Source organism: Ixodes scapularis, unplaced genomic scaffold (genome assembly GCF_016920785.2).
Source record: "Ixodes scapularis isolate PalLabHiFi unplaced genomic scaffold, ASM1692078v2 ptg002818l_1__unscaffolded, whole genome shotgun sequence".
Lineage (NCBI taxonomy): Eukaryota > Metazoa > Arthropoda > Arachnida > Ixodida > Ixodidae > Ixodes > Ixodes scapularis.
In genome coordinates, this window is record NW_024610271.1 from 6,913 (window position 1) to 30,395 (window position 23,483).

A 23,483-nucleotide genomic window follows, 5' to 3' on the forward strand; every position below is an offset into this window, starting at 1 on the left:
CTTACTACCTTGGAATCTCTCATAACTTTATATCAGTGGCAGAGAGGTTCGGTGTAAATTTAGTTTTCAAAGCTCAGCACGAATTAGAAAGGTTAACCTCCTTTTCAGGTGGTCCTCAGGGGTGCCAGAAAAAAACACGTCTACAACACGTGCCGGAACTATTAATGGCGTCCGCCTCAATTATCTCTCTAACAGTCTTATCATTGTGCCTAGCGAGAACAGTTGAAGAAGCAAATAATGGTTTGCACCTGCAATCATGCGTGATTTCAATGGACCTTTTCCATATACCGACGGCACCAGGCGGTGGCTGCGCGAACTAAAAAATCGAGGAAGTGACCTGCGCTACCAATCAATAATGGGAGCTACGTTACCAGTTGCTTCGCTCTCTGAGCAGCGTCGCGTGCCCAATGCAACGAGGTAGGCCTAGCGCAACGTTGGCCTAGCGCGACTTTAAAGAAGGAAATCGAGGAACTTCAGGCGCCGGAACTTCCCCTTTAGGCGCCCGAAGGCCCTTTCAATGACCGAGCGTGCTGCGCTCAGTATGTTATTGAATTTTACTTGCTGGGGAGTAAGTCTGCCATCATCTCTATATGGTTTCATAAGGAATATTTTCAGTGGATACGCCGAGTCACCAAGAACATGCTTGTCTTCAGGAAGGCAAACGAGAAAGTCCTCGAGGCCAGACATGGCGTACACACGGCCATCGTGCATCCTGCCTGGTTTCCCTACACAGATGTGTGAAAAACACATGTCTTGATCACAACAGGCTTGCAAGATAACTGAGTGCACGTCATGCCTGTTGTAGAAGGCAGATTGGTCATCTTTTGGTGCTTTAATGTTTATGTGGCACCCATCCACAGCACCAACTACACCTGGAAATCTCCAGCGTGTCCTGAAGCTTCTTTCGACCCCATCAATGTCAGTGGGCCAGACAACCTCTCCTTGGGCACAATCTGTCCAAAGACAGATCATCTGCTCCACGACAAAGAATAATGTGCCTTTATTCACACCGAAGCGATCAGCAACACCCCTGTAAGACTCCTGGTTGCCAAGGAGCCAAAGCGTCATCAACATCTTTGTCTTCAACGGGATCCTGAAGGTGTTTTCGCTCACTTTCCGTCGCGTAACATCATACAGGAGCTGTATAAAGGAATATCAATACTTGAACCAAAACAGAGTAAAAATATTTGCTATTTTATTCCTTCTTCGTGACTTGCAGACATGCCATCACACTGGGGTCGGAGATAGTTTCATGCGGGCACGTAGAAGATACGAGAGGAGAAATACCGACACTTGAACCAAAACAGAGTAAAAATTTTTGCTGTTTTATTCCTTCTTCGTGACTTGCAGACATGCCATCAAGCTGGGGTCGGAGATAGTTTCATGCGGGCACGTAGAAGATACGAGAGGAGAAATACCGACACTTGAACCAAAACAGAGTAAACATTTTTGCTGTTTTATTCCTTCTTCGTGACTTGCAGACATGCCATCAAGCTGGGGTCGGAGATAGTTTCATGCGGGCACGTAGAAGATACGAGAGGAGAAATACCGACACTTGAACCAAAACAGAGTAAAAATTTTTGCTATTTTATTCCTTCTTCGTGACTTGCAGACATGCCATCACACTAGGGTCGGAGATAGTTTCATGCGGGCACGTAGAAGGTACGAGAGGAGAAATACCGACACTTGAACCAAAACAGAGTAAAAATTTTTGCTATTTTATTCCTTCTTCGTGACTTGCAGACATGCCATCACACTAGGGTCGGAGATAGTTTCATGCGGGCACGTAGAAGGTACGAGAGGAGAAATACCGACACTTGAACCAAAACAGAGTAAAAATTTTTGCTATTTTATTCCTTCTTCGTGACTTGCAGACATGCCATCACAGTGGGGTCAGAGATAGTTTCATGCGGGCACGTAGAAGATACGAGAGGAGAAATACCGACACTTGAACCAAAACAGAGTAAAAATTTTTGCTATTTTATTCCTTCTTCGTGACTTGCAGACATGCCATCACACTAGGGTCGGAGATAGTTTCATGCGGGCACGTAGAAGGTACGAGAGGAGAAATACCGACACTTGAACCAAAACAGAGTAAAAATTTTTGCTATTTTATTCCTTCTTCGTGACTTGCAGACATGCCATCACACTAGGGTCGGAGATAGTTTCATGCGGGCACGTAGAAGATACGAGAGGAGAAATACCGACACTTGAACCAAAACAGAGTAAAAATTTTTGCTATTTTATTCCTTCTTCGTGACTTGCAGACATGCCATCACAGTGGGGTCAGAGATAGTTTCATGCGGGCACGTAGAAGATACGAGAGGAGAAATACCGACACTTGAACCAAAACAGAGTAAAAATTTTTGCTATTTTATTCCTTCTTCGTGACTTGCAGACATGCCATCACACTGGGGTCGGAGATAGTTTCATGCGGGCACGTAGAAGATACGAGAGGAGAAATACCGACACTTGAACCAAAACAAAGTAAAAATTTTTGCTATTTTATTCCTTCTTCGTGACTTGCAGACATGCCATCACACTAGGGTCGGAGATAGTTTCATGCGGGCACGTAGAAGGTACGAGAGGAGAAATACCGACACTTGAACCAAAACAGAGTAAAATTTTTGCTATTTTATTCCTTCTTCGTGACTTGCAGACATGCCATCACAGTGGGGTCAGAGATAGTTTCATGCGGGCACGTAGAAGATACGAGAGGAGAAATACCGACACTTGAACCAAAACAGAGTAAAAATTTTTGCTATTTTATTCCTTCTTCGTGACTTGCAGACATGCCATCACACTGGGGTCGGAGATAGTTTCATGCGGGCACGTAGAAGATACGAGAGGAGAAATACCGACACTTGAACCAAAACAGAGTAAAAATTTTTGCTATTTTATTCCTTCTTCGTGACTTGCAGACATGCCATCACACTAGGGTCGGAGATAGTTTCATGCGGGCACGTAGAAGGTACGAGAGGAGAAATACCGACACTTGAACCAAAACAGAGTAAAAATTTTTGCTATTTTATTCCTTCTTCGTGACTTGCAGACATGCCATCACAGTGGGGTCAGAGATAGTTTCATGCGGGCACGTAGAAGATACGAGAGGAGAAATACCGACACTTGAACCAAAACAGAGTAAAAAATTTTGCTATTTTATTCCTTCTTCGTGACTTGCAGACATGCCATCACACTGGGGTCGGAGATAGTTTCATGCGGGCACGTAGAAGATACGAGAGGAGAAATGCCGACACTTGAACCAAACCAGAGTAAAAATTTTTGCTATTTTATTCCTTCTTCGTGACTTGCAGACATGCCATCACAGTGGGGTCAGAGATAGTTTCATGCGGGCACGTAGAAGATACGAGAGGAGAAATACCGACACTTGAACCAAAACAGAGTAAAAATTTTTGCTATTTTATTCCTTCTTCGTGACTTGCAGACATGCCATCACAGTGGGGTCAGAGATAGTTTCATGCGGGCACGTAGAAGATACGAGAGGAGAAATACCGACACTTGAACCAAAACAGAGTAAAAATTTTTGCTATTTTATTCCTTCTTCGTGACTTGCAGACATGCCATCACAGTGGGGTCAGAGATAGTTTCATGCGGGCACGTAGAAGATACGAGAGGAGAAATACCGACACTTGAACCAAAACAGAGTAAAAATTTTTGCTATTTTATTCCTTCTTCGTGACTTGCAGACATGCCATCACAGTGGGGTCAGAGATAGTTTCATGCGGGCACGTAGAAGATACGAGAGGAGAAATACCGACACTTGAACCAAAACAGAGTAAAAATTTTTGCTATTTTATTCCTTCTTCGTGACTTGCAGACATGCCATCACAGTGGGGTCAGAGATAGTTTCATGCGGGCACGTAGAAGATACGAGAGGAGAAATACCGACACTTGAACCAAAACAGAGTAAAAATTTTTGCTATTTTATTCCTTCTTCGTGACTTGCAGACATGCCATCACACTAGGGTCGGAGATAGTTTCATGCGGGCACGTAGAAGGTACGAGAGGAGAAATACCGACACTTGAACCAAAACAGAGTAAAAATTTTTGCTATTTTATTCCTTCTTCGTGACTTGCAGACATGCCATCACAGTGGGGTCAGAGATAGTTTCATGCGGGCACGTAGAAGATACGAGAGGAGAAATACCGACACTTGAACCAAAACAGAGTAAAAAATTTTGCTATTTTATTCCTTCTTCGTGACTTGCAGACATGCCATCACACTGGGGTCGGAGATAGTTTCATGCGGGCACGTAGAAGATACGAGAGGAGAAATACCGACACTTGAACCAAAACAGAGTAAAAATTTTTGCTATTTTATTCCTTCTTCGTGACTTGCAGACATGCCATCACAGTGGAGTCAGAGATAGTTTCATGCGGGCACGTAGAAGATACGAGAGGAGAAATACCGACACTTGAACCAAAACAGAGTAAAAATTTTTGCTATTTTATTCCTTCTTCGTGACTTGCAGACATGCCATCACAGTGGGGTCAGAGATAGTTTCATGCGGGCACGTAGAAGATACGAGAGGAGAAATACCGACACTTGAACCAAAACAGAGTAAAAATTTTTGCTATTTTATTCCTTCTTCGTGACTTGCAGACATGCCATCACAGTGGGGTCAGAGATAGTTTCATGCGGGCACGTAGAAGATACGAGAGGAGAAATACCGACACTTGAACCAAAACAGAGTAAAAATTTTTGCTATTTTATTCCTTCTTCGTGACTTGCAGACATGCCATCACAGTGGGGTCAGAGATAGTTTCATGCGGGCACGTAGAAGATACGAGAGGAGAAATACCGACACTTGAACCAAAACAGAGTAAAAATTTTTGCTATTTTATTCCTTCTTCGTGACTTGCAGACATGCCATCACAGTGGGGTCAGAGATAGTTTCATGCGGGCACGTAGAAGATACGAGAGGAGAAATACCGACACTTGAACCAAAACAGAGTAAAAATTTTTGCTATTTTATTCCTTCTTCGTGACTTGCAGACATGCCATCACACTAGGGTCGGAGATAGTTTCATGCGGGCACGTAGAAGGTAAGAGAGGAGAAATACCGACACTTGAACCAAAACAGAGTAAAAATTTTTGCTATTTTATTCCTTCTTCGTGACTTGCAGACATGCCATCACAGTGGGGTCAGAGATAGTTTCATGCGGGCACGTAGAAGATACGAGAGGAGAAATACCGACACTTGAACCAAAACAGAGTAAAAAATTTTGCTATTTTATTCCTTCTTCGTGACTTGCAGACATGCCATCACACTGGGGTCGGAGATAGTTTCATGCGGGCACGTAGAAGATACGAGAGGAGAAATACCGACACTTGAACCAAAACAGAGTAAAAATTTTTGCTATTTTATTCCTTCTTCGTGACTTGCAGACATGCCATCACAGTGGGGTCAGAGATAGTTTCATGCGGGCACGTAGAAGATACGAGGGGAGAAATACCGACACTTGAACCAAAACAGAGTAAAAATTTTTGCTATTTTATTCCTTCTTCGTGACTTGCAGACATGCCATCACAGTGGGGTCAGAGATAGTTTCATGCGGGCACGTAGAAGATACGAGAGGAGAAATACCGACACTTGAACCAAAACAGAGTAAAAATTTTTGCTATTTTATTCCTTCTTCGTGACTTGCAGACATGCCATCACAGTGGGGTCAGAGATAGTTTCATGCGGGCACGTAGAAGATACGAGAGGAGAAATACCGACACTTGAACCAAAACAGAGTAAAAATTTTTGCTATTTTATTCCTTCTTCGTGACTTGCAGACATGCCATCACACTAGGGTCGGAGATAGTTTCATGCGGGCACGTAGAAGGTACGAGAGGAGAAATACCGACACTTGAACCAAAACAGAGTAAAAATTTTTGCTATTTTATTCCTTCTTCGTGACTTGCAGACATGCCATCACAGTGGGGTCAGAGATAGTTTCATGCGGGCACGTAGAAGATACGAGAGGAGAAATACCGACACTTGAACCAAAACAGAGTAAAAAATTTTGCTATTTTATTCCTTCTTCGTGACTTGCAGACATGCCATCACACTGGGGTCGGAGATAGTTTCATGCGGGCACGTAGAAGATACGAGAGGAGAAATGCCGACACTTGAACCAAACCAGAGTAAAAATTTTTGCTATTTTATTCCACCTTCGTGACTTGCAGACATGCCATCACACTGGGGTCGGAGATAGTTTCATGCGGGCACGTAGAAGGTACGAGAGGAGAAATACTGACACTTGAAACAAAACAGAGTACAAATTTTTGCTATTTTATTCCTTCTTCGTGACTTGCAGACATGCCATCACACTGGGGTCGGAGATAGTTTCATGCGGGCACGTAGAAGATACGAGAGGAGAAATACCGACACTTGAAACAAAACAGAGTACAAATTTTTGCTATTTTATTCCACCTTCGTGACTTGCAGACATGCCATCACACTGGGGTCGGAGATAGTTTCATGCGGGCACGTAGAAGATACGAGAGGAGAAATACCGACACTTGAAACAAAACAGAGTACAAATTTTTGCTATTTTATTCCACCTTCGTGACTTGCAGACATGCCATCACACTGGGGTCGGAGATAGTTTCATACGGGCACGTAGAAGATACGAGAGGAGAAATACCGACACTTGAACCAAACCAGAGTAAAAATTTTTGCTATTTTATTCCTTCTTCGTGACTTGCAGACATGCCATCACACTAGGGTCGGAGATAGTTTCATGCGGGCACGTAGAAGGTACGAGAGGAGAAATACCGACACTTGAACCAAAACAGAGTAAAAATTTTTGCTATTTTATTCCTTCTTCGTGACTTGCAGACATGCCATCACACTAGGGTCGGAGATAGTTTCATGCGGGCACGTAGAAGGTACGAGAGGAGAAATACCGACACTTGAACCAAAACAGAGTAAAAATTTTTGCTATTTTATTCCTTCTTCGTGACTTGCAGACATGCCATCACACTGGGGTCGGAGATAGTTTCATGCGGGCACGTAGAAGGTACGAGAGGAGAAATACCGACACTTGAACCAAAACAGAGTAAAAATTTTTGCTATTTTATTCCTTCTTCGTGACTTGCAGACATGCCATCACACTAGGGTCGGAGATAGTTTCATGCGGGCACGTAGAAGGTACGAGAGGAGAAATACCGACACTTGAACCAAAACAGAGTAAAAATTTTTGCTATTTTATTCCTTCTTCGTGACTTGCAGACATGCCATCACACTGGGGTCGGAGATAGTTTCATGCGGGCACGTAGAAGGTACGAGAGGAGAAATACCGACACTTGAAACAAAACAGAGTACAAATTTTTGCTATTTTATTCCTTCTTCGTGACTTGCAGACATGCCATCACACTGGGGTCGGAGATAGTTTCATGCGGGCACGTAGAAGGTACGAGAGGAGAAATACCGACACTTGAAACAAAACAGAGTACAAATTTTTGCTATTTTATTCCACCTTCGTGACTTGCAGACATGCCATCACACTGGGGTCGGAGATAGTTTCATGCGGGCACGTAGAAGGTACGAGAGGAGAAATACCGACACTTGAAACAAAACAGAGTACAAATTTTTGCTATTTTATTCCTTCTTCGTGACTTGCAGACATGCCATCACACTGGGGTCGGAGATAGTTTCATGCGGGCACGTAGAAGATACGAGAGGAGAAATACCGACACTTGAAACAAAACAGAGTACAAATTTTTGCTATTTTATTCCTTCTTCGTGACTTGCAGACATGCCATCACACTAGGGTCGGAGATAGTTTCATGCGGGCACGTAGAAGGTACGAGAGGAGAAATACCGACACTTGAACCAAAACAGAGTAAAAATTTTTGCTATTTTATTCCTTCTTCGTGACTTGCAGACATGCCATCACACTGGGGTCGGAGATAGTTTCATGCGGGCACGTAGAAGGTACGAGAGGAGAAATACCGACACTTGAACCAAAACAGAGTAAAAATTTTTGCTATTTTATTCCTTCTTCGTGACTTGCAGACATGCCATCACACTAGGGTCGGAGATAGTTTCATGCGGGCACGTAGAAGGTACGAGAGGAGAAATACCGACACTTGAAACAAAACAGAGTACAAATTTTTGCTATTTTATTCCACCTTCGTGACTTGCAGACATGCCATCACACTGGGGTCGGAGATAGTTTCATGCGGGCACGTAGAAGGTACGAGAGGAGAAATACCGACACTTGAACCAAAACAGAGTAAAAATTTTTGCTATTTTATTCCTTCTTCGTGACTTGCAGACATGCCATCACACTAGGGTCGGAGATAGTTTCATGCGGGCACGTAGAAGGTACGAGAGGAGAAATACCGACACTTGAAACAAAACAGAGTACAAATTTTTGCTATTTTATTCCACCTTCGTGACTTGCAGACATGCCATCACACTGGGGTCGGAGATAGTTTCATGCGGGCACGTAGAAGGTACGAGAGGAGAAATACCGACACTTGAAACAAAACAGAGTACAAATTTTTGCTATTTTATTCCTTCTTCGTGACTTGCAGACATGCCATCACACTGGGGTCGGAGATAGTTTCATGCGGGCACGTAGAAGATACGAGAGGAGAAATACCGACACTTGAAACAAACCAGAGTAAAAATTTTTGCTATTTTATTCCTTCTTCGTGACTTGCAGACATGCCATCACACTAGGGTCGGAGATAGTTTCATGCGGGCACGTAGAAGGTACGAGAGGAGAAATACCGACACTTGAACCAAAACAGAGTAAAAATTTTTGCTATTTTATTCCTTCTTCGTGACTTGCAGACATGCCATCACACTAGGGTCGGAGATAGTTTCATGCGGGCACGTAGAAGGTACGAGAGGAGAAATACCGACACTTGAACCAAAACAGAGTAAAAATTTTTGCTATTTTATTCCTTCTTCGTGACTTGCAGACATGCCATCACACTGGGGTCGGAGATAGTTTCATGCGGGCACGTAGAAGGTACGAGAGGAGAAATACCGACACTTGAACCAAAACAGAGTAAAAATTTTTGCTATTTTATTCCTTCTTCGTGACTTGCAGACATGCCATCACACTAGGGTCGGAGATAGTTTCATGCGGGCACGTAGAAGATACGAGAGGAGAAATACCGACACTTGAACCAAAACAGAGTAAAAATTTTTGCTATTTTATTCCTTCTTCGTGACTTGCAGACATGCCATCACACTGGGGTCGGAGATAGTTTCATGCGGGCAGGTAGAAGGTACGAGAGGAGAAATACCGACACTTGAACCAAAACAGAGTAAAAATTTTTGCTATTTTATTCCTTCTTCGTGACTTGCAGACATGCCATCACACTAGGGTCGGAGATAGTTTCATGCGGGCACGTAGAAGGTACGAGAGGAGAAATACCGACACTTGAACCAAAACAGAGTAAAAATTTTTGCTATTTTATTCCTTCTTCGTGACTTGCAGACATGCCATCACACTAGGGTCGGAGATAGTTTCATGCGGGCACGTAGAAGGTACGAGAGGAGAAATACCGACACTTGAACCAAAACAGAGTAAAAATTTTTGCTATTTTATTCCTTCTTCGTGACTTGCAGACATGCCATCACACTAGGGTCGGAGATAGTTTCATGCGGGCACGTAGAAGGTACGAGAGGAGAAATACCGACACTTGAACCAAAACAGAGTAAAAATTTTTGCTATTTTATTCCTTCTTCGTGACTTGCAGACATGCCATCACAGTGGGGTCAGAGATAGTTTCATGCGGGCACGTAGAAGATACGAGAGGAGAAATACCGACACTTGAACCAAAACAGAGTAAAAATTTTTGCTATTTTATTCCTTCTTCGTGACTTGCAGACATGCCATCACAGTGGGGTCGGAGATAGTTTCATGCGGGCACGTAGAAGGTACGAGAGGAGAAATACCGACACTTGAACCAAAACAGAGTAAAAATTTTTGCTATTTTATTCCTTCTTCGTGACTTGCAGACATGCCATCACACTAGGGTCGGAGATAGTTTCATGCGGGCACGTAGAAGGTACGAGAGGAGAAATACCGACACTTGAACCAAAACAGAGTAAAAATTTTTGCTATTTTATTCCTTCTTCGTGACTTGCAGACATGCCATCACACTGGGGTCGGAGATAGTTTCATGCGGGCACGTAGAAGATACGAGAGGAGAAATACCGACACTTGAACCAAAACAGAGTAAAAATTTTTGCTATTTTATTCCTTCTTCGTGACTTGCAGACATGCCATCACACTAGGGTCGGAGATAGTTTCATGCGGGCACGTAGAAGGTACGAGAGGAGAAATACCGACACTTGAACCAAAACAGAGTAAAAATTTTTGCTATTTTATTCCACCTTCGTGACTTGCAGACATGCCATCACACTGGGGTCGGAGATAGTTTCATGCGGGCACGTAGAAGATACGAGAGGAGAAATACCGACACTTGAACCAAAACAGAGTAAAAATTTTTGCTATTTTATTCCTTCTTCGTGACTTGCAGACATGCCATCACAGTGGGGTCAGAGATAGTTTCATGCGGGCACGTAGAAGATACGAGAGGAGAAATACCGACACTTGAACCAAAACAGAGTAAAAATTTTTGCTATTTTATTCCTTCTTCGTGACTTGCAGACATGCCATCACAGTGGGGTCAGAGATAGTTTCATGCGGGCACGTAGAAGATACGAGAGGAGAAATACCGACACTTGAACCAAAACAGAGTAAAAATTTTTGCTATTTTATTCCTTCTTCGTGACTTGCAGACATGCCATCACAGTGGGGTCGGAGATAGTTTCATGCGGGCACGTAGAAGGTACGAGAGGAGAAATACCGACACTTGAACCAAAACAGAGTAAAAATTTTTGCTATTTTATTCCTTCTTCGTGACTTGCAGACATGCCATCACACTAGGGTCGGAGATAGTTTCATGCGGGCACGTAGAAGGTACGAGAGGAGAAATACCGACACTTGAACCAAAACAGAGTAAAAATTTTTGCTATTTTATTCCACCTTCGTGACTTGCAGACATGCCATCACACTGGGGTCGGAGATAGTTTCATGCGGGCACGTAGAAGATACGAGAGGAGAAATACCGACACTTGAACCAAAACAGAGTAAAAATTTTTGCTATTTTATTCCTTCTTCGTGACTTGCAGACATGCCATCACACTAGGGTCGGAGATAGTTTCATGCGGGCACGTAGAAGGTACGAGAGGAGAAATACCGACACTTGAACCAAAACAGAGTAAAAATTTTTGCTATTTTATTCCACCTTCGTGACTTGCAGACATGCCATCACACTGGGGTCGGAGATAGTTTCATGCGGGCACGTAGAAGATACGAGAGGAGAAATACCGACACTTGAACCAAAACAGAGTAAAAATTTTTGCTATTTTATTCCTTCTTCGTGACTTGCAGACATGCCATCACAGTGGGGTCAGAGATAGTTTCATGCGGGCACGTAGAAGATACGAGAGGAGAAATACCGACACTTGAACCAAAACAGAGTAAAAGTTTTTGCTATTTTATTCCTTCTTCGTGACTTGCAGACATGCCATCACAGTGGGGTCAGAGATAGTTTCATGCGGGCACGTAGAAGATACGAGAGGAGAAATACCGACACTTGAACCAAAACAGAGTAAAAATTTTTGCTATTTTATTCCTTCTTCGTGACTTGCAGACATGCCATCACAGTGGGGTCGGAGATAGTTTCATGCGGGCACGTAGAAGGTACGAGAGGAGAAATACCGACACTTGAACCAAAACAGAGTAAAAATTTTTGCTATTTTATTCCTTCTTCGTGACTTGCAGACATGCCATCACACTAGGGTCGGAGATAGTTTCATGCGGGCACGTAGAAGGCACGAGAGGAGAAATACCGACACTTGAACCAAAACAGAGTAAAAATTTTTGCTATTTTATTCCTTCTTCGTGACTTGCAGACATGCCATCACACTGGGGTCGGAGATAGTTTCATGCGGGCACGTAGAAGATACGAGAGGAGAAATACCGACACTTGAACCAAAACAGAGTAAAACTTTTTGCTATTTTATTCCTTCTTCGTGACTTGCAGACATGCCATCACAGTGGGGTCAGAGATAGTTTCATGCGGGCACGTAGAAGATACGAGAGGAGAAATACCGACACTTGAACCAAAACAGAGTAAAAATTTTTGCTATTTTATTCCTTCTTCGTGACTTGCAGACATGCCATCACAGTGGGGTCAGAGATAGTTTCATGCGGGCACGTAGAAGATACGAGAGGAGAAATACCGACACTTGAACCAAAACAGAGTAAAAATTTTTGGTATTTTATTCCTTCTTCGTGACTTGCAGACATGCCATCACAGTGGGGTCGGAGATAGTTTCATGCGGGCACGTAGAAGGTACGAGAGGAGAAATACCGACACTTGAACCAAAACAGAGTAAAAATTTTTGCTATTTTATTCCTTCTTCGTGACTTGCAGACATGCCATCACACTAGGGTCGGAGATAGTTTCATGCGGGCACGTAGAAGGTACGAGAGGAGAAATACCGACACTTGAACCAAAACAGAGTAAAAATTTTTGCTATTTTATTCCACCTTCGTGACTTGCAGACATGCCATCACACTGGGGTCGGAGATAGTTTCATGCGGGCGCGTAGAAGATACGAGAGGAGAAATACCGACACTTGAACCAAAAGAGTAAAAATTTTTGCTATTTTATTCCTTCTTCGTGACTTGCAGACATGCCATCACAGTGGGGTCAGAGATAGTTTCATGCGGGCACGTAGAAGATACGAGAGGAGAAATACCGACACTTGAACCAAAACAGAGTAAAAATTTTTGCTATTTTATTCCTTCTTCGTGACTTGCAGACATGCCATCACAGTGGGGTCAGAGATAGTTTCATGCGGGCACGTAGAAGATACGAGAGGAGAAATACCGACACTTGAACCAAAACAGAGTAAAAATTTTTGCTATTTTATTCCTTCTTCGTGACTTGCAGACATGCCATCACAGTGGGGTCGGAGATAGTTTCATGCGGGCACGTAGAAGGTACGAGAGGAGAAATACCGACACTTGAACCAAAACAGAGTAAAACTTTTTGCTATTTTATTCCTTCTTCGTGACTTGCAGACATGCCATCACACTAGGGTCGGAGATAGTTTCATGCGGGCACGTAGAAGGTACGAGAGGAGAAATACCGACACTTGAACCAAAACAGAGTAAAAATTTTTGCTATTTTATTCCTTCTTCGTGACTTGCAGACATGCCATCACACTGGGGTCGGAGATAGTTTCATGCGGGCACGTAGAAGATACGAGAGGAGAAATACCGACACTTGAACCAAAACAGAGTAAAAATTTTTGCTATTTTATTCCTTCTTCGTGACTTGCAGACATGCCATCACAGTGGGGTCAGAGATAGTTTCATGCGGGCACGTAGAAGATACGAGAGGAGAAATACCGACACTTGAACCAAAACAGAGTAAAAATTTTTGCTATTTTATTCCTTCTTCGTGACTTGCAGACATGCCATCACAGTGGGGTCAGAGATAGTTTCATGCGGGCACGTAGAAGATACGAGAGGAGAAATACCGACACTTGAACCAAAACAGAGTAAAAATTTTTGCTATTTTATTCCTTCTTCGTGACTTGCAGACATGCCATCACAGTGGGGTCGGAGATAGTTTCATGCGGGCACGTAGAAGGTACGAGAGGAGAAATACCGACACATGAACCAAAACAGAGTAAAAATTTTTGCTATTTTATTCCTTCTTCGTGACTTGCAGACATGCCATCACACTAGGGTCGGAGATAGTTTCATGCGGGCACGTAGAAGGTACGAGAGGAGAAATACCGACACTTGAACCAAAACAGAGTAAAAATTTTTGCTATTTTATTCCACCTTCGTGACTTGCAGACATGCCATCACACTGGGGTCGGAGATAGTTTCATGCGGGCACGTAGAAGATACGAGAGGAGAAATACCGACACTTGAACCAAAACAGAGTAAAAATTTTTGCTATTTTATTCCTTCTTCGTGACTTGCAGACAGGCCATCACACTAGGGTCGGAGATAGTTTCATGCGGGCACGTAGAAGATACGAGAGGAGAAATACCGACACTTGAACCAAAACAGAGTAAAAATTTTTGCTATTTTATTCCACCTTCGTGACTTGCAGACATGCCATCACACTGGGGTCGGAGATAGTTTCATGCGGGCACGTAGAAGATACGAGAGGAGAAATACCGACACTTGAACCAAAACAGAGTAAAAATTTTTGCTATTTTATTCCACCTTCGTGACTTGCAGACATGCCATCACAATGGGGTCGGAGATAGTTTCATGCGGGCACGTAGAAGATACGAGAGGAGAAATACCGACACTTGAACCAAAACAGAGTAAAAATTTTTGCTATTTTATTCCTTCTTCGTGACTTGCAGACATGCCATCACAGTGGGGTCGGAGATAGTTTCATGCGGGCACGTAGAAGGTACGAGAGGAGAAATACCGACACTTGAACCAAAACAGAGTAAAAATTTTTGCTATTTTATTCCACCTTCGTGACTTGCAGACATGCCATCACACTGGGGTCGGAGATAGTTTCATGCGGGCACGTAGAAGATACGAGAGGAGAAATACCGACACTTGAACCAAAACAGAGTAAAAATTTTTGCTATTTTATTCCTTCTTCGTGACTTGCAGACATGCCATCACACTAGGGTCGGAGATAGTTTCATGCGGGCACGTAGAAGGTACGAGAGGAGAAATACCGACACTTGAACCAAAACAGAGTAAAAATTTTTGCTATTTTATTCCTTCTTCGTGACTTGCAGACATGCCATCACACTAGGGTCGGAGATAGTTTCATGTGGGCACGTAGAAGGTACGAGAGGAGAAATACCGACACTTGAACCAAAACAGAGTAAAAATTTTTGCTATTTTATTCCACCTTCGTGACTTGCAGACATGCCATCACACTGGGGTCGGAGATAGTTTCATGCGGGCACGTAGAAGATACGAGAGGAGAAATACCGACACTTGAACCAAAACAGAGTAAAAATTTTTGCTATTTTATTCCTTCTTCGTGACTTGCAGACATGCCATCACACTAGGGTCGGAGATAGTTTCATGCGGGCACGTAGAAGGTACGAGAGGAGAAATACCGACACTTGAACCAAAACAGAGTAAAAATTTTTGCTATTTTATTCCACCTTCGTGACTTGCAGACATGCCATCACACTGGGGTCGGAGATAGTTTCATGCGGGCACGTAGAAGATACGAGAGGAGAAATACCGACACTTGAACCAAAACAGAGTAAAAATTTTTGCTATTTTATTCCACCTTCGTGACTTGCAGACATGCCATCACAGTGGGGTCGGAGATAGTTTCATGCGGGCACGTAGAAGGTACGAGAGGAGAAATACCGACACTTGAACCAAAACAGAGTAAAAATTTTTGCTATTTTATTCCACCTTCGTGACTTGCAGACATGCCATCACACTGGGGTCGGAGATAGTTTCATGCGGGCACGTAGAAGATACGAGAGGAGAAATACCGACACTTGAACCAAAACAGAGTAAAAATTTTTGCTATTTTATTCCACCTTCGTGACTTGCAGACATGCCATCACAATGGGGTCGGAGATAGTTTCATGCGGGCACGTAGAAGATACGAGAGGAGAAATACCGACACTTGAACCAAAACAGAGTAAAAATTTTTGCTATTTTATTCCTTCTTCGTGACTTGCAGACATGCCATCACAGTGGGGTCGGAGATAGTTTCATGCGGGCACGTAGAAGGTACGAGAGGAGAAATACCGACACTTGAACCAAAACAGAGTAAAAATTTTTGCTATTTTATTCCACCTTCGTGACTTGCAGACATGCCATCACACTGGGGTCGGAGATAGTTTCATGCGGGCACGTAGAAGATACGAGAGGAGAAATACCGACACTTGAACCAAAACAGAGTAAAAATTTTTGCTATTTTATTCCTTCTTCGTGACTTGCAGACATGCCATCACACTAGGGTCGGAGATAGTTTCATGCGGGCACGTAGAAGGTACGAGAGGAGAAATACCGACACTTGAACCAAAACAGAGTAAAAATTTTTGCTATTTTATTCCTTCTTCGTGACTTGCAGACATGCCATCACACTAGGGTCGGAGATAGTTTCATGCGGGCACGTAGAAGGTACGAGAGGAGAAATACCGACACTTGAACCAAAACAGAGTAAAAATTTTTGCTATTTTATTCCACCTTCGTGACTTGCAGACATGCCATCACACTGGGGTCGGAGATAGTTTCATGCGGGCACGTAGAAGATACGAGAGGAGAAATACCGACACTTGAACCAAAACAGAGTAAAAATTTTTGCTATTTTATTCCTTCTTCGTGACTTGCAGACATGCCATCACACTAGGGTCGGAGATAGTTTCATGCGGGCACGTAGAAGGTACGAGAGGAGAAATACCGACACTTGAACCAAAACAGAGTAAAAATTTTTGCTATTTTATTCCACCTTCGTGACTTGCAGACATGCCATCACACTGGGGTCGGAGATAGTTTCATGCGGGCACGTAGAAGATACGAGAGGAGAAATACCGACACTTGAACCAAAACAGAGTAAAAATTTTTGCTATTTTATTCCACCTTCGTGACTTGCAGACATGCCATCACACTGGGGTCGGAGATAGTTTCATGCGGGCACGTAGAAGATACGAGAGGAGAAATACCGACACTTGAACCAAAACAGAGTAAAAATTTTTGCTATTTTATTCCACCTTCGTGACTTGCAGACATGCCATCACACTAGGGTCGGAGATAGTTTCATGCGGGCACGTAGAAGGTACGAGAGGAGAAATACCGACACTTGAACCAAAACAGAGTAAAAATTTTTGCTATTTTATTCCACCTTCGTGACTTGCAGACATGCCATCACACTGGGGTCGGAGATAGTTTCATGCGGGCACGTAGAAGATACGAGAGGAGAAATACCGACACTTGAACCAAAACAGAGTAAAAATTTTTGCTATTTTATTCCTTCTTCGTGACTTGCAGACATGCCATCACACTAGGGTCGGAGATAGTTTCATGCGGGCACGTAGAAGGTACGAGAGGAGAAATACCGACACTTGAACCAAAACAGAGTAAAAATTTTTGCTATTTTATTCCACCTTCGTGACTTGCAGACATGCCATCACACTGGGGTCGGAGATAGTTTCATGCGGGCACGTAGAAGATACGAGAGGAGAAATACCGACACTTGAACCAAAACAGAGTAAAAATTTTTGCTATTTTATTCCTTCTTCGTGACTTGCAGACATGCCATCACACTGGGGTCGGAGATAGTTTCATGCGGGCACGTAGAAGATACGAGAGGAGAAATGCCGACACTTGAACCAAACCAGAGTAAAAATTTTTGCTATTTTATTCCTTCTTCGTGACTTGCAGACATGCCATCACACTGGGGTCGGAGATAGTTTCATGCGGGCACGTAGAAGATACGAGAGGAGAAATACCGACACTTGAACCAAAACAGAGTAAAAATTTTTGCTATTTTATTCCTTCTTCGTGACTTGCAGACATGCCATCACACTAGGGTCGGAGATAGTTTCATGCGGGCACGTAGAAGGTACGAGAGGAGAAATACCGACACTTGAACCAAAACAGAGTAAAAATTTTTGCTATTTTATTCCACCTTCGTGACTTGCAGACATGCCATCACACTGGGGTCGGAGATAGTTTCATGCGGGCACGTAGAAGATACGAGAGGAGAAATACCGACACTTGAACCAAAACAGAGTAAAAATTTTTGCTATTTTATTCCTTCTTCGTGACTTGCAGACATGCCATCACACTAGGGTCGGAGATAGTTTCATGCGGGCACGTAGAAGGTACGAGAGGAGAAATACCGACACTTGAACCAAAACAGAGTAAAAATTTTTGCTATTTTATTCCTTCTTCGTGACTTGCAGACATGCCATCACAGTGGGGTCAGAGATAGTTTCATGCGGGCACGTAGAAGATACGAGAGGAGAAATACCGACACTTGAACCAAAACAGAGTAAAAAATTTTGCTATTTTATTCCTTCTTCGTGACTTGCAGACATGCCATCACACTGGGGTCGGAGATAGTTTCATGCGGGCACGTAGAAGATACGAGAGGAGAAATGCCGACACTTGAACCAAACCAGAGTAAAAATTTTTGCTATTTTATTCCACCTTCGTGACTTGCAGACATGCCATCACACTGGGGTCGGAGATAGTTTCATGCGGGCACGTAGAAGGTACGAGAGGAGAAATACCGACACTTGAAACAAAACAGAGTACAAATTTTTGCTATTTTATTTCTTTCTCGTGACACTCAGACATGCCCTCACACTGGTGTCAGAGATACTTTCATGCAGGTCTGTAGAAGAGATGAAAGGAGGGATACCGACACTTGAACCAAAACAGAGTAGAAATTTTTGTTATTTTAGTCCCTCTTCATAATTTGCCGGCATGCCATCACACTGGGGTCAGAGATAGTTAGGTCCCTAGAAGGGACAAAATATTGTAAAGTGGCAGTGAAGTAAAGGATGCACACCTCCAGATAGTGCCTACTGAGGCCTCTTCCCGACTGTTGAGAGTTGCTTTCAGTAAATGTTTGATGCAATTTACCAAGTGAAGCAGCATCAGTTAAAAATAAAGGCGAAAATTGAAGAGGGGCAGATACAACTCAGTTAAGTACTTATCTTTAAACTTGCCCCAGTACATGCAATGCATGTTAGATCATAAGTGTTAAGCTGTACAAAAAATACATACTTCAAATGTTGGCCTGTACATTCGAAAATGCTCCTTGAACTCCAGGTCCGTGTACAGGGGGACAACGTTGCAGACATAATCACGAATGCCTTGGCTTGGTGGATCTGCTGGTTCTGGAACCCGAAGTTGGGGGTGTAATATACATAGGCATGATTTTAGTAATGGGGTATGGTGTTTTTAATATAATCAGGGCATGTCATAAACGCCAAGTGCTCAGGTCGCCAGAGCACAGCTGATCAACCGCAATCAAACGACAATACGTCTCATCTTTATTAGCAGCGGTGCTATCTGTTTACGTGTCATCTGCCTTTCTGTGGCTTCGCGACTTTACATCAATAAATATCGCCGCTAAACCAACACGAACGCACGATCAGTAGTCTCTTGTGTTCTAAAATTGCCCTAGAAATTTTTAAATGCTTTAAAATTACCCTACTATGACAATTGACTGTGCAACTGACATCACAAGATAGCTTCCTTCGGCGCGATTACCAAGACGCCGCTAGACAACAGCCGACAAGCCGAAGGTAATCTCACGTCGCAGGGGAAAAGTTTGAAGGCACGGTACACGATAAAAGTCTAAAAGTCGAGTAATGATCGCTTACCAAAAGCGATTCGCGCGCCTTTCGCAAGTCTGCTGTCTGCGCATAGATAGGCTGTGCGTATGCCTTACCCGAGAAAACGTCGTCCAGGCACTCCAAAATAAATCTTCGGCGTCGTTTTCGTCGACGTCGGTCCTCCAGAAATTGACCAAACTCATCATCTTCGTCGAAGAGCGCGGCGATCATTTCAAAGCGTAGCGGCGTAGCGGACGACAACAGCAAGCGCCGGAAATACGCGGGAACAGGAAAGGCGCGGTGCGCTCCCTGGACGCTGCGGCCGTTTCACCCCAAAACTGCCAAAACGTCGAGCGCCATGTTGCTTCTGCCTTGAAGCGGTACGGCGGACGTAGCAGCCGAAGGTGAGTGTTTGATTTTTTTTTATCAAGTTTGTATAGAATGTAGCACGTCTCAGATTTTTATTACATGCCATTCAAGAACGTTAGATTTGCTTTGAGCAAGCCGGCTCAGGCGTTAAGCCCGATTCACACAACCGGCGTTTAGCCACCCCGTTGATTGGAAACGACTCGACTGCTCGCCGGTTCTTTTGCGCGAGCTTTCACTCGGGCGCTGTGAACCCTATGAACTGTGGTGCTCAAAGCTAGCACAATTAGGCACGGCTAGCGTCCCGGTGGAAGCTGCAGAGAGTGGAAACCGAAGACACCGTCGCATAAGAGTGGCGAAGCCGCGATCCTGCGCTGATCGTTGTCCCGCCGCTCTCTCCGGCAATATCGACACTTCGCTGCTGGGTGTCTCGTATTTCGACGTTTTAGAGAAACTTAGCAAGCGCGAGGAGTCTCTATATCGTTTTCTCCGTCGCCTGCGTGGAGGAAACACGGTAGCGATAGAAACATATGCTCATGCAGTCAGTCAACTTGGACAATCCCCCTGTTCCCTCAATCCTATCGCATTCTTTGACTGCGTTTGTGACAACAACGTTTCCCCAGTGCGAAAGCTTTCAGTCACAACGGGCTACAAACTGGATTGTGCATTGCATGTAGCCCTGAGGGAATTCTTGGCCGGAGACACCAGCACATTAGTTTCATTGGTAAGGTGACCGGCCACTAACGTGTTTGGCAAATGAAGCGATCACGGGTAAGTAGAAATGCAAACAATGTTGAACGAATATTAAGGTGGTTGTAGCCAGAGCCTGCCAGTTGAAATCAACCTTTAACAATATAGTCTGCGGTAACTTCTTTTTGCACTTAGGATTGCAATTTTAAACACAAAGCCACTCCACATAGCTGTCGAAAATCGTGTAAACAACAGCAGTCATCGTCCCCGGTTCGGATGAGCGAAGCCTTAGCTTGATGAAAAGAATGGCGGTCTATACTTCTTGGTTGTTTCAATCACAACCTCGCACAGCTGAACAGACAAACAAATCAAGGAAATATATCCCGCACTGGCTTGCAAATCACAGCACACAAGCAGGGTACATAGCACAGCAGAAAACACTGGCAATGAGCACACGGAGGCATGCAGCTTCCTTTCTTTTTCCCTCGGCGAATGATTGGTTTGCTGCAGCATTCCGTAAGCACGTCGACATTCAAAAGTTGAGCCTGATCTGTCTTGCAGTGCCTTGCGGAACGGCAAGTATCGCCCACCATTCCACAAGGCACTGCACGACTCGCAAATGTGTGAACAGTGCTTTGCAATAAAGGCCATGATCGGGCAGCAGGTGCCCATCTAAAGACATTTAATATTGATTGGCATTGAACTAACCTTTGGGCTTCATCACGTAGCAAGCATGGGTGAGGTATAATTCAAGAACATTTAATGTTCGACGAGTTTAATACGTTGTGGTGCTTTCCCATCTGTTTCGGTGTCTCGGAGTGGGGTTCAAATTAATAAAAATAATTCAATGATCCCCTCTGAGGATAAACGAGAAATTACGGGAAAAGAACAAGAGAGCTAAGTTCGACCATTGACTAGCGCTAGGTCCACGCCTGGTGTATAATCAGTAGAGAAAGATGATGACACAGGGAGGATAAGCAAACAAAAGATTAGATTTAATAAAGTGAAAAACTAAGCTGTACACGGCAATAGAGCACTCAACACAAACCACACTCCAGCTCAAAGCTATGGAGCCCTGCGAGCCAGAAATTAATACTAAAAAGACTCGACGCTCATAAAACCGGAATAAGCCAACAAAACAGTGACGAAAACCCGACACTAACAACGAGAGCAAACCGAGATGGAGCTCGAACGTTACCGCTACACACATGGGATAATCCCCCAAAACAGTCGCGACAGAAAGTAGCACTGTGTAAAAATCTTCCCAACATTCAACAATTCATACTTCAGAGCCAGAGAATGCAGTAGACAAGTCCTAGAAAACCAGGCTTAGCTTTCCGGTAGGTGCTGAGTCCAGAGCAGTCCGTAGTCTGGAGTTGTCGGCCGAAGAACGGCGTTTCGGAGTCCAGCGGTCCAATTAGAGGCTTGATGAGGTCGACACCGCGCACCACACAGCCACACACGCTTCAGCACAACAAACTCAAACACTTGCCCAACAGGCAGGGCAGAAGCCAAAAATTACACGTTCCAAGACTCATCTGCAGGGAGTAACCGCGTTGAGCAGCGACCCGGCCAGCTCTGGGGTTGGACTACCTTCTTTGTTCCCGAACCCCCTTTTATAGGCTCGTCTACCGACCAACCTCCCGTTTCCCTGCCTTTCGGGTCAGTCAACTTTCAAGAAAAACAAAGCCACACAGCAACGACCCAAATGGCAAAACCTATTACATTTTTCAGACAGCCAAACATATGTGCCCATCCATTCCCCCGTACGAGTCCAAAAACATCAATTATCGCCGATACATAGAACACGACAGGCGGCAGACTGAGCAAAGCCGCCGCCTTCAAAAAGCGCGCTAGCCAGCGTAAACATCTTTGTATCCCGGCGGCGCCCCTGCATGTCAAATCGGCACCATACGTGAGCCAGCATACGCACCCCTCCGTCCGCGAGGTCAAAGCCACAAACTGTGACCGGGGATGATCTACGTCGCCCGTTAACAAAAACCCATTCCGCAAACGAGCAAATTCGTTAGGGACTTAGAAAGGAACTACGACGGGACGAACTGAGATTAAAAGTGGCACCACACTCCCCCTTTTTGACCGTACCAACACTTAAAGTGGTCCAAAAAAAAGATCATAAAAGTATTTAAAAAAATGAAGAGAAGTCTGAATTTGTGACACCCGGTTTCTCCATCCTGTGTTTTTTTTTTGCTTTTTCTATTACGAAGCAAGACATTATTCCAGCTGTAGGCACCAGATGTAATTCCCGTCTGCGATCATAAGATTATAGGATCCTAACTGCCGGCAGCTAAGTGTCAATTACATCCGGCTTGTGCATACAGTGCAACATCTTTTGCTATTCAGCCGATCATCACTTTACAGCCTAGGTATCTGTTCTTGTAAACGACAGTAGTGCTACATGTTAAACGGCTCTAAAGTGATAGAGCAAACTCACATCTCATTATCTTTTAGCTGAATAAACTGTTTGTTTGGTTATGCTTGTTATCCAATTTTCGTTTTAAATTTAATTTTCTCATATAAACACCTTACATAATAGAAAAAAAATCTTTTTATAGTACGGAGGTGTCCATATTAAGAAGACATGACTGTATCATCTTTGAAACTAGTTTGCCACAACCAGTGTTATAATATGTATTGATTTTTTATGCAGTGCCTGCCTTTCCTTGTCCCTTGTGAGGACGACTGAGAAAGTGACTTTGCGCCACAACGACGGATGGCAAGTGTCCTAAGTGTCGTCACCTATAGTGGTCATGTGCTATGTGTTCGCAGCATTGTAGGCCGACCGTGAAGCACTTTCAAAAGGGAACTTTCGCCATGTGCACAGTATGGCCGTGTACAATACGGGGCACGTACAGTCAGAAGAATTATGAGAGGGAACATGCGAGCGCGTGTCACTTGGTACAGGCAGAGCAGCCTAGCAAGTGTCATGCTTGTGCACTGAGGGGCCCTGGTTTGAAGAGCCGAGGCAGAAGTTTCAGCGGCGGTGTCACCGCCCTGGCGGCTTGTCGCCGAAGCAGAAACGGGGTTAACTAGCTTTGCTCG

The 23,483-nt window shown here is 44.0% G+C and overlaps 1 protein-coding gene across 1 annotated transcript; it reads right to left on the bottom strand.

The window, feature by feature from the left end:
- Positions 1-450: 450 nt before the first annotated feature.
- LOC120838798 (protein ALP1-like) lies at positions 451-19,673 on the bottom strand. Its single transcript, XM_040208861.1, has 3 exons — positions 19,484-19,673; positions 18,814-18,926; positions 451-1,140 (listed from the first exon to the last, which is right to left on the bottom strand). The coding sequence occupies exons 1-3, from the start codon at positions 19,596-19,598 to the stop codon at positions 451-453; spliced, it is 918 nt and encodes a 305-aa protein (XP_040064795.1). The 5' UTR covers positions 19,599-19,673.
- Positions 19,674-23,483: the final 3,810 nt, after the last annotated feature.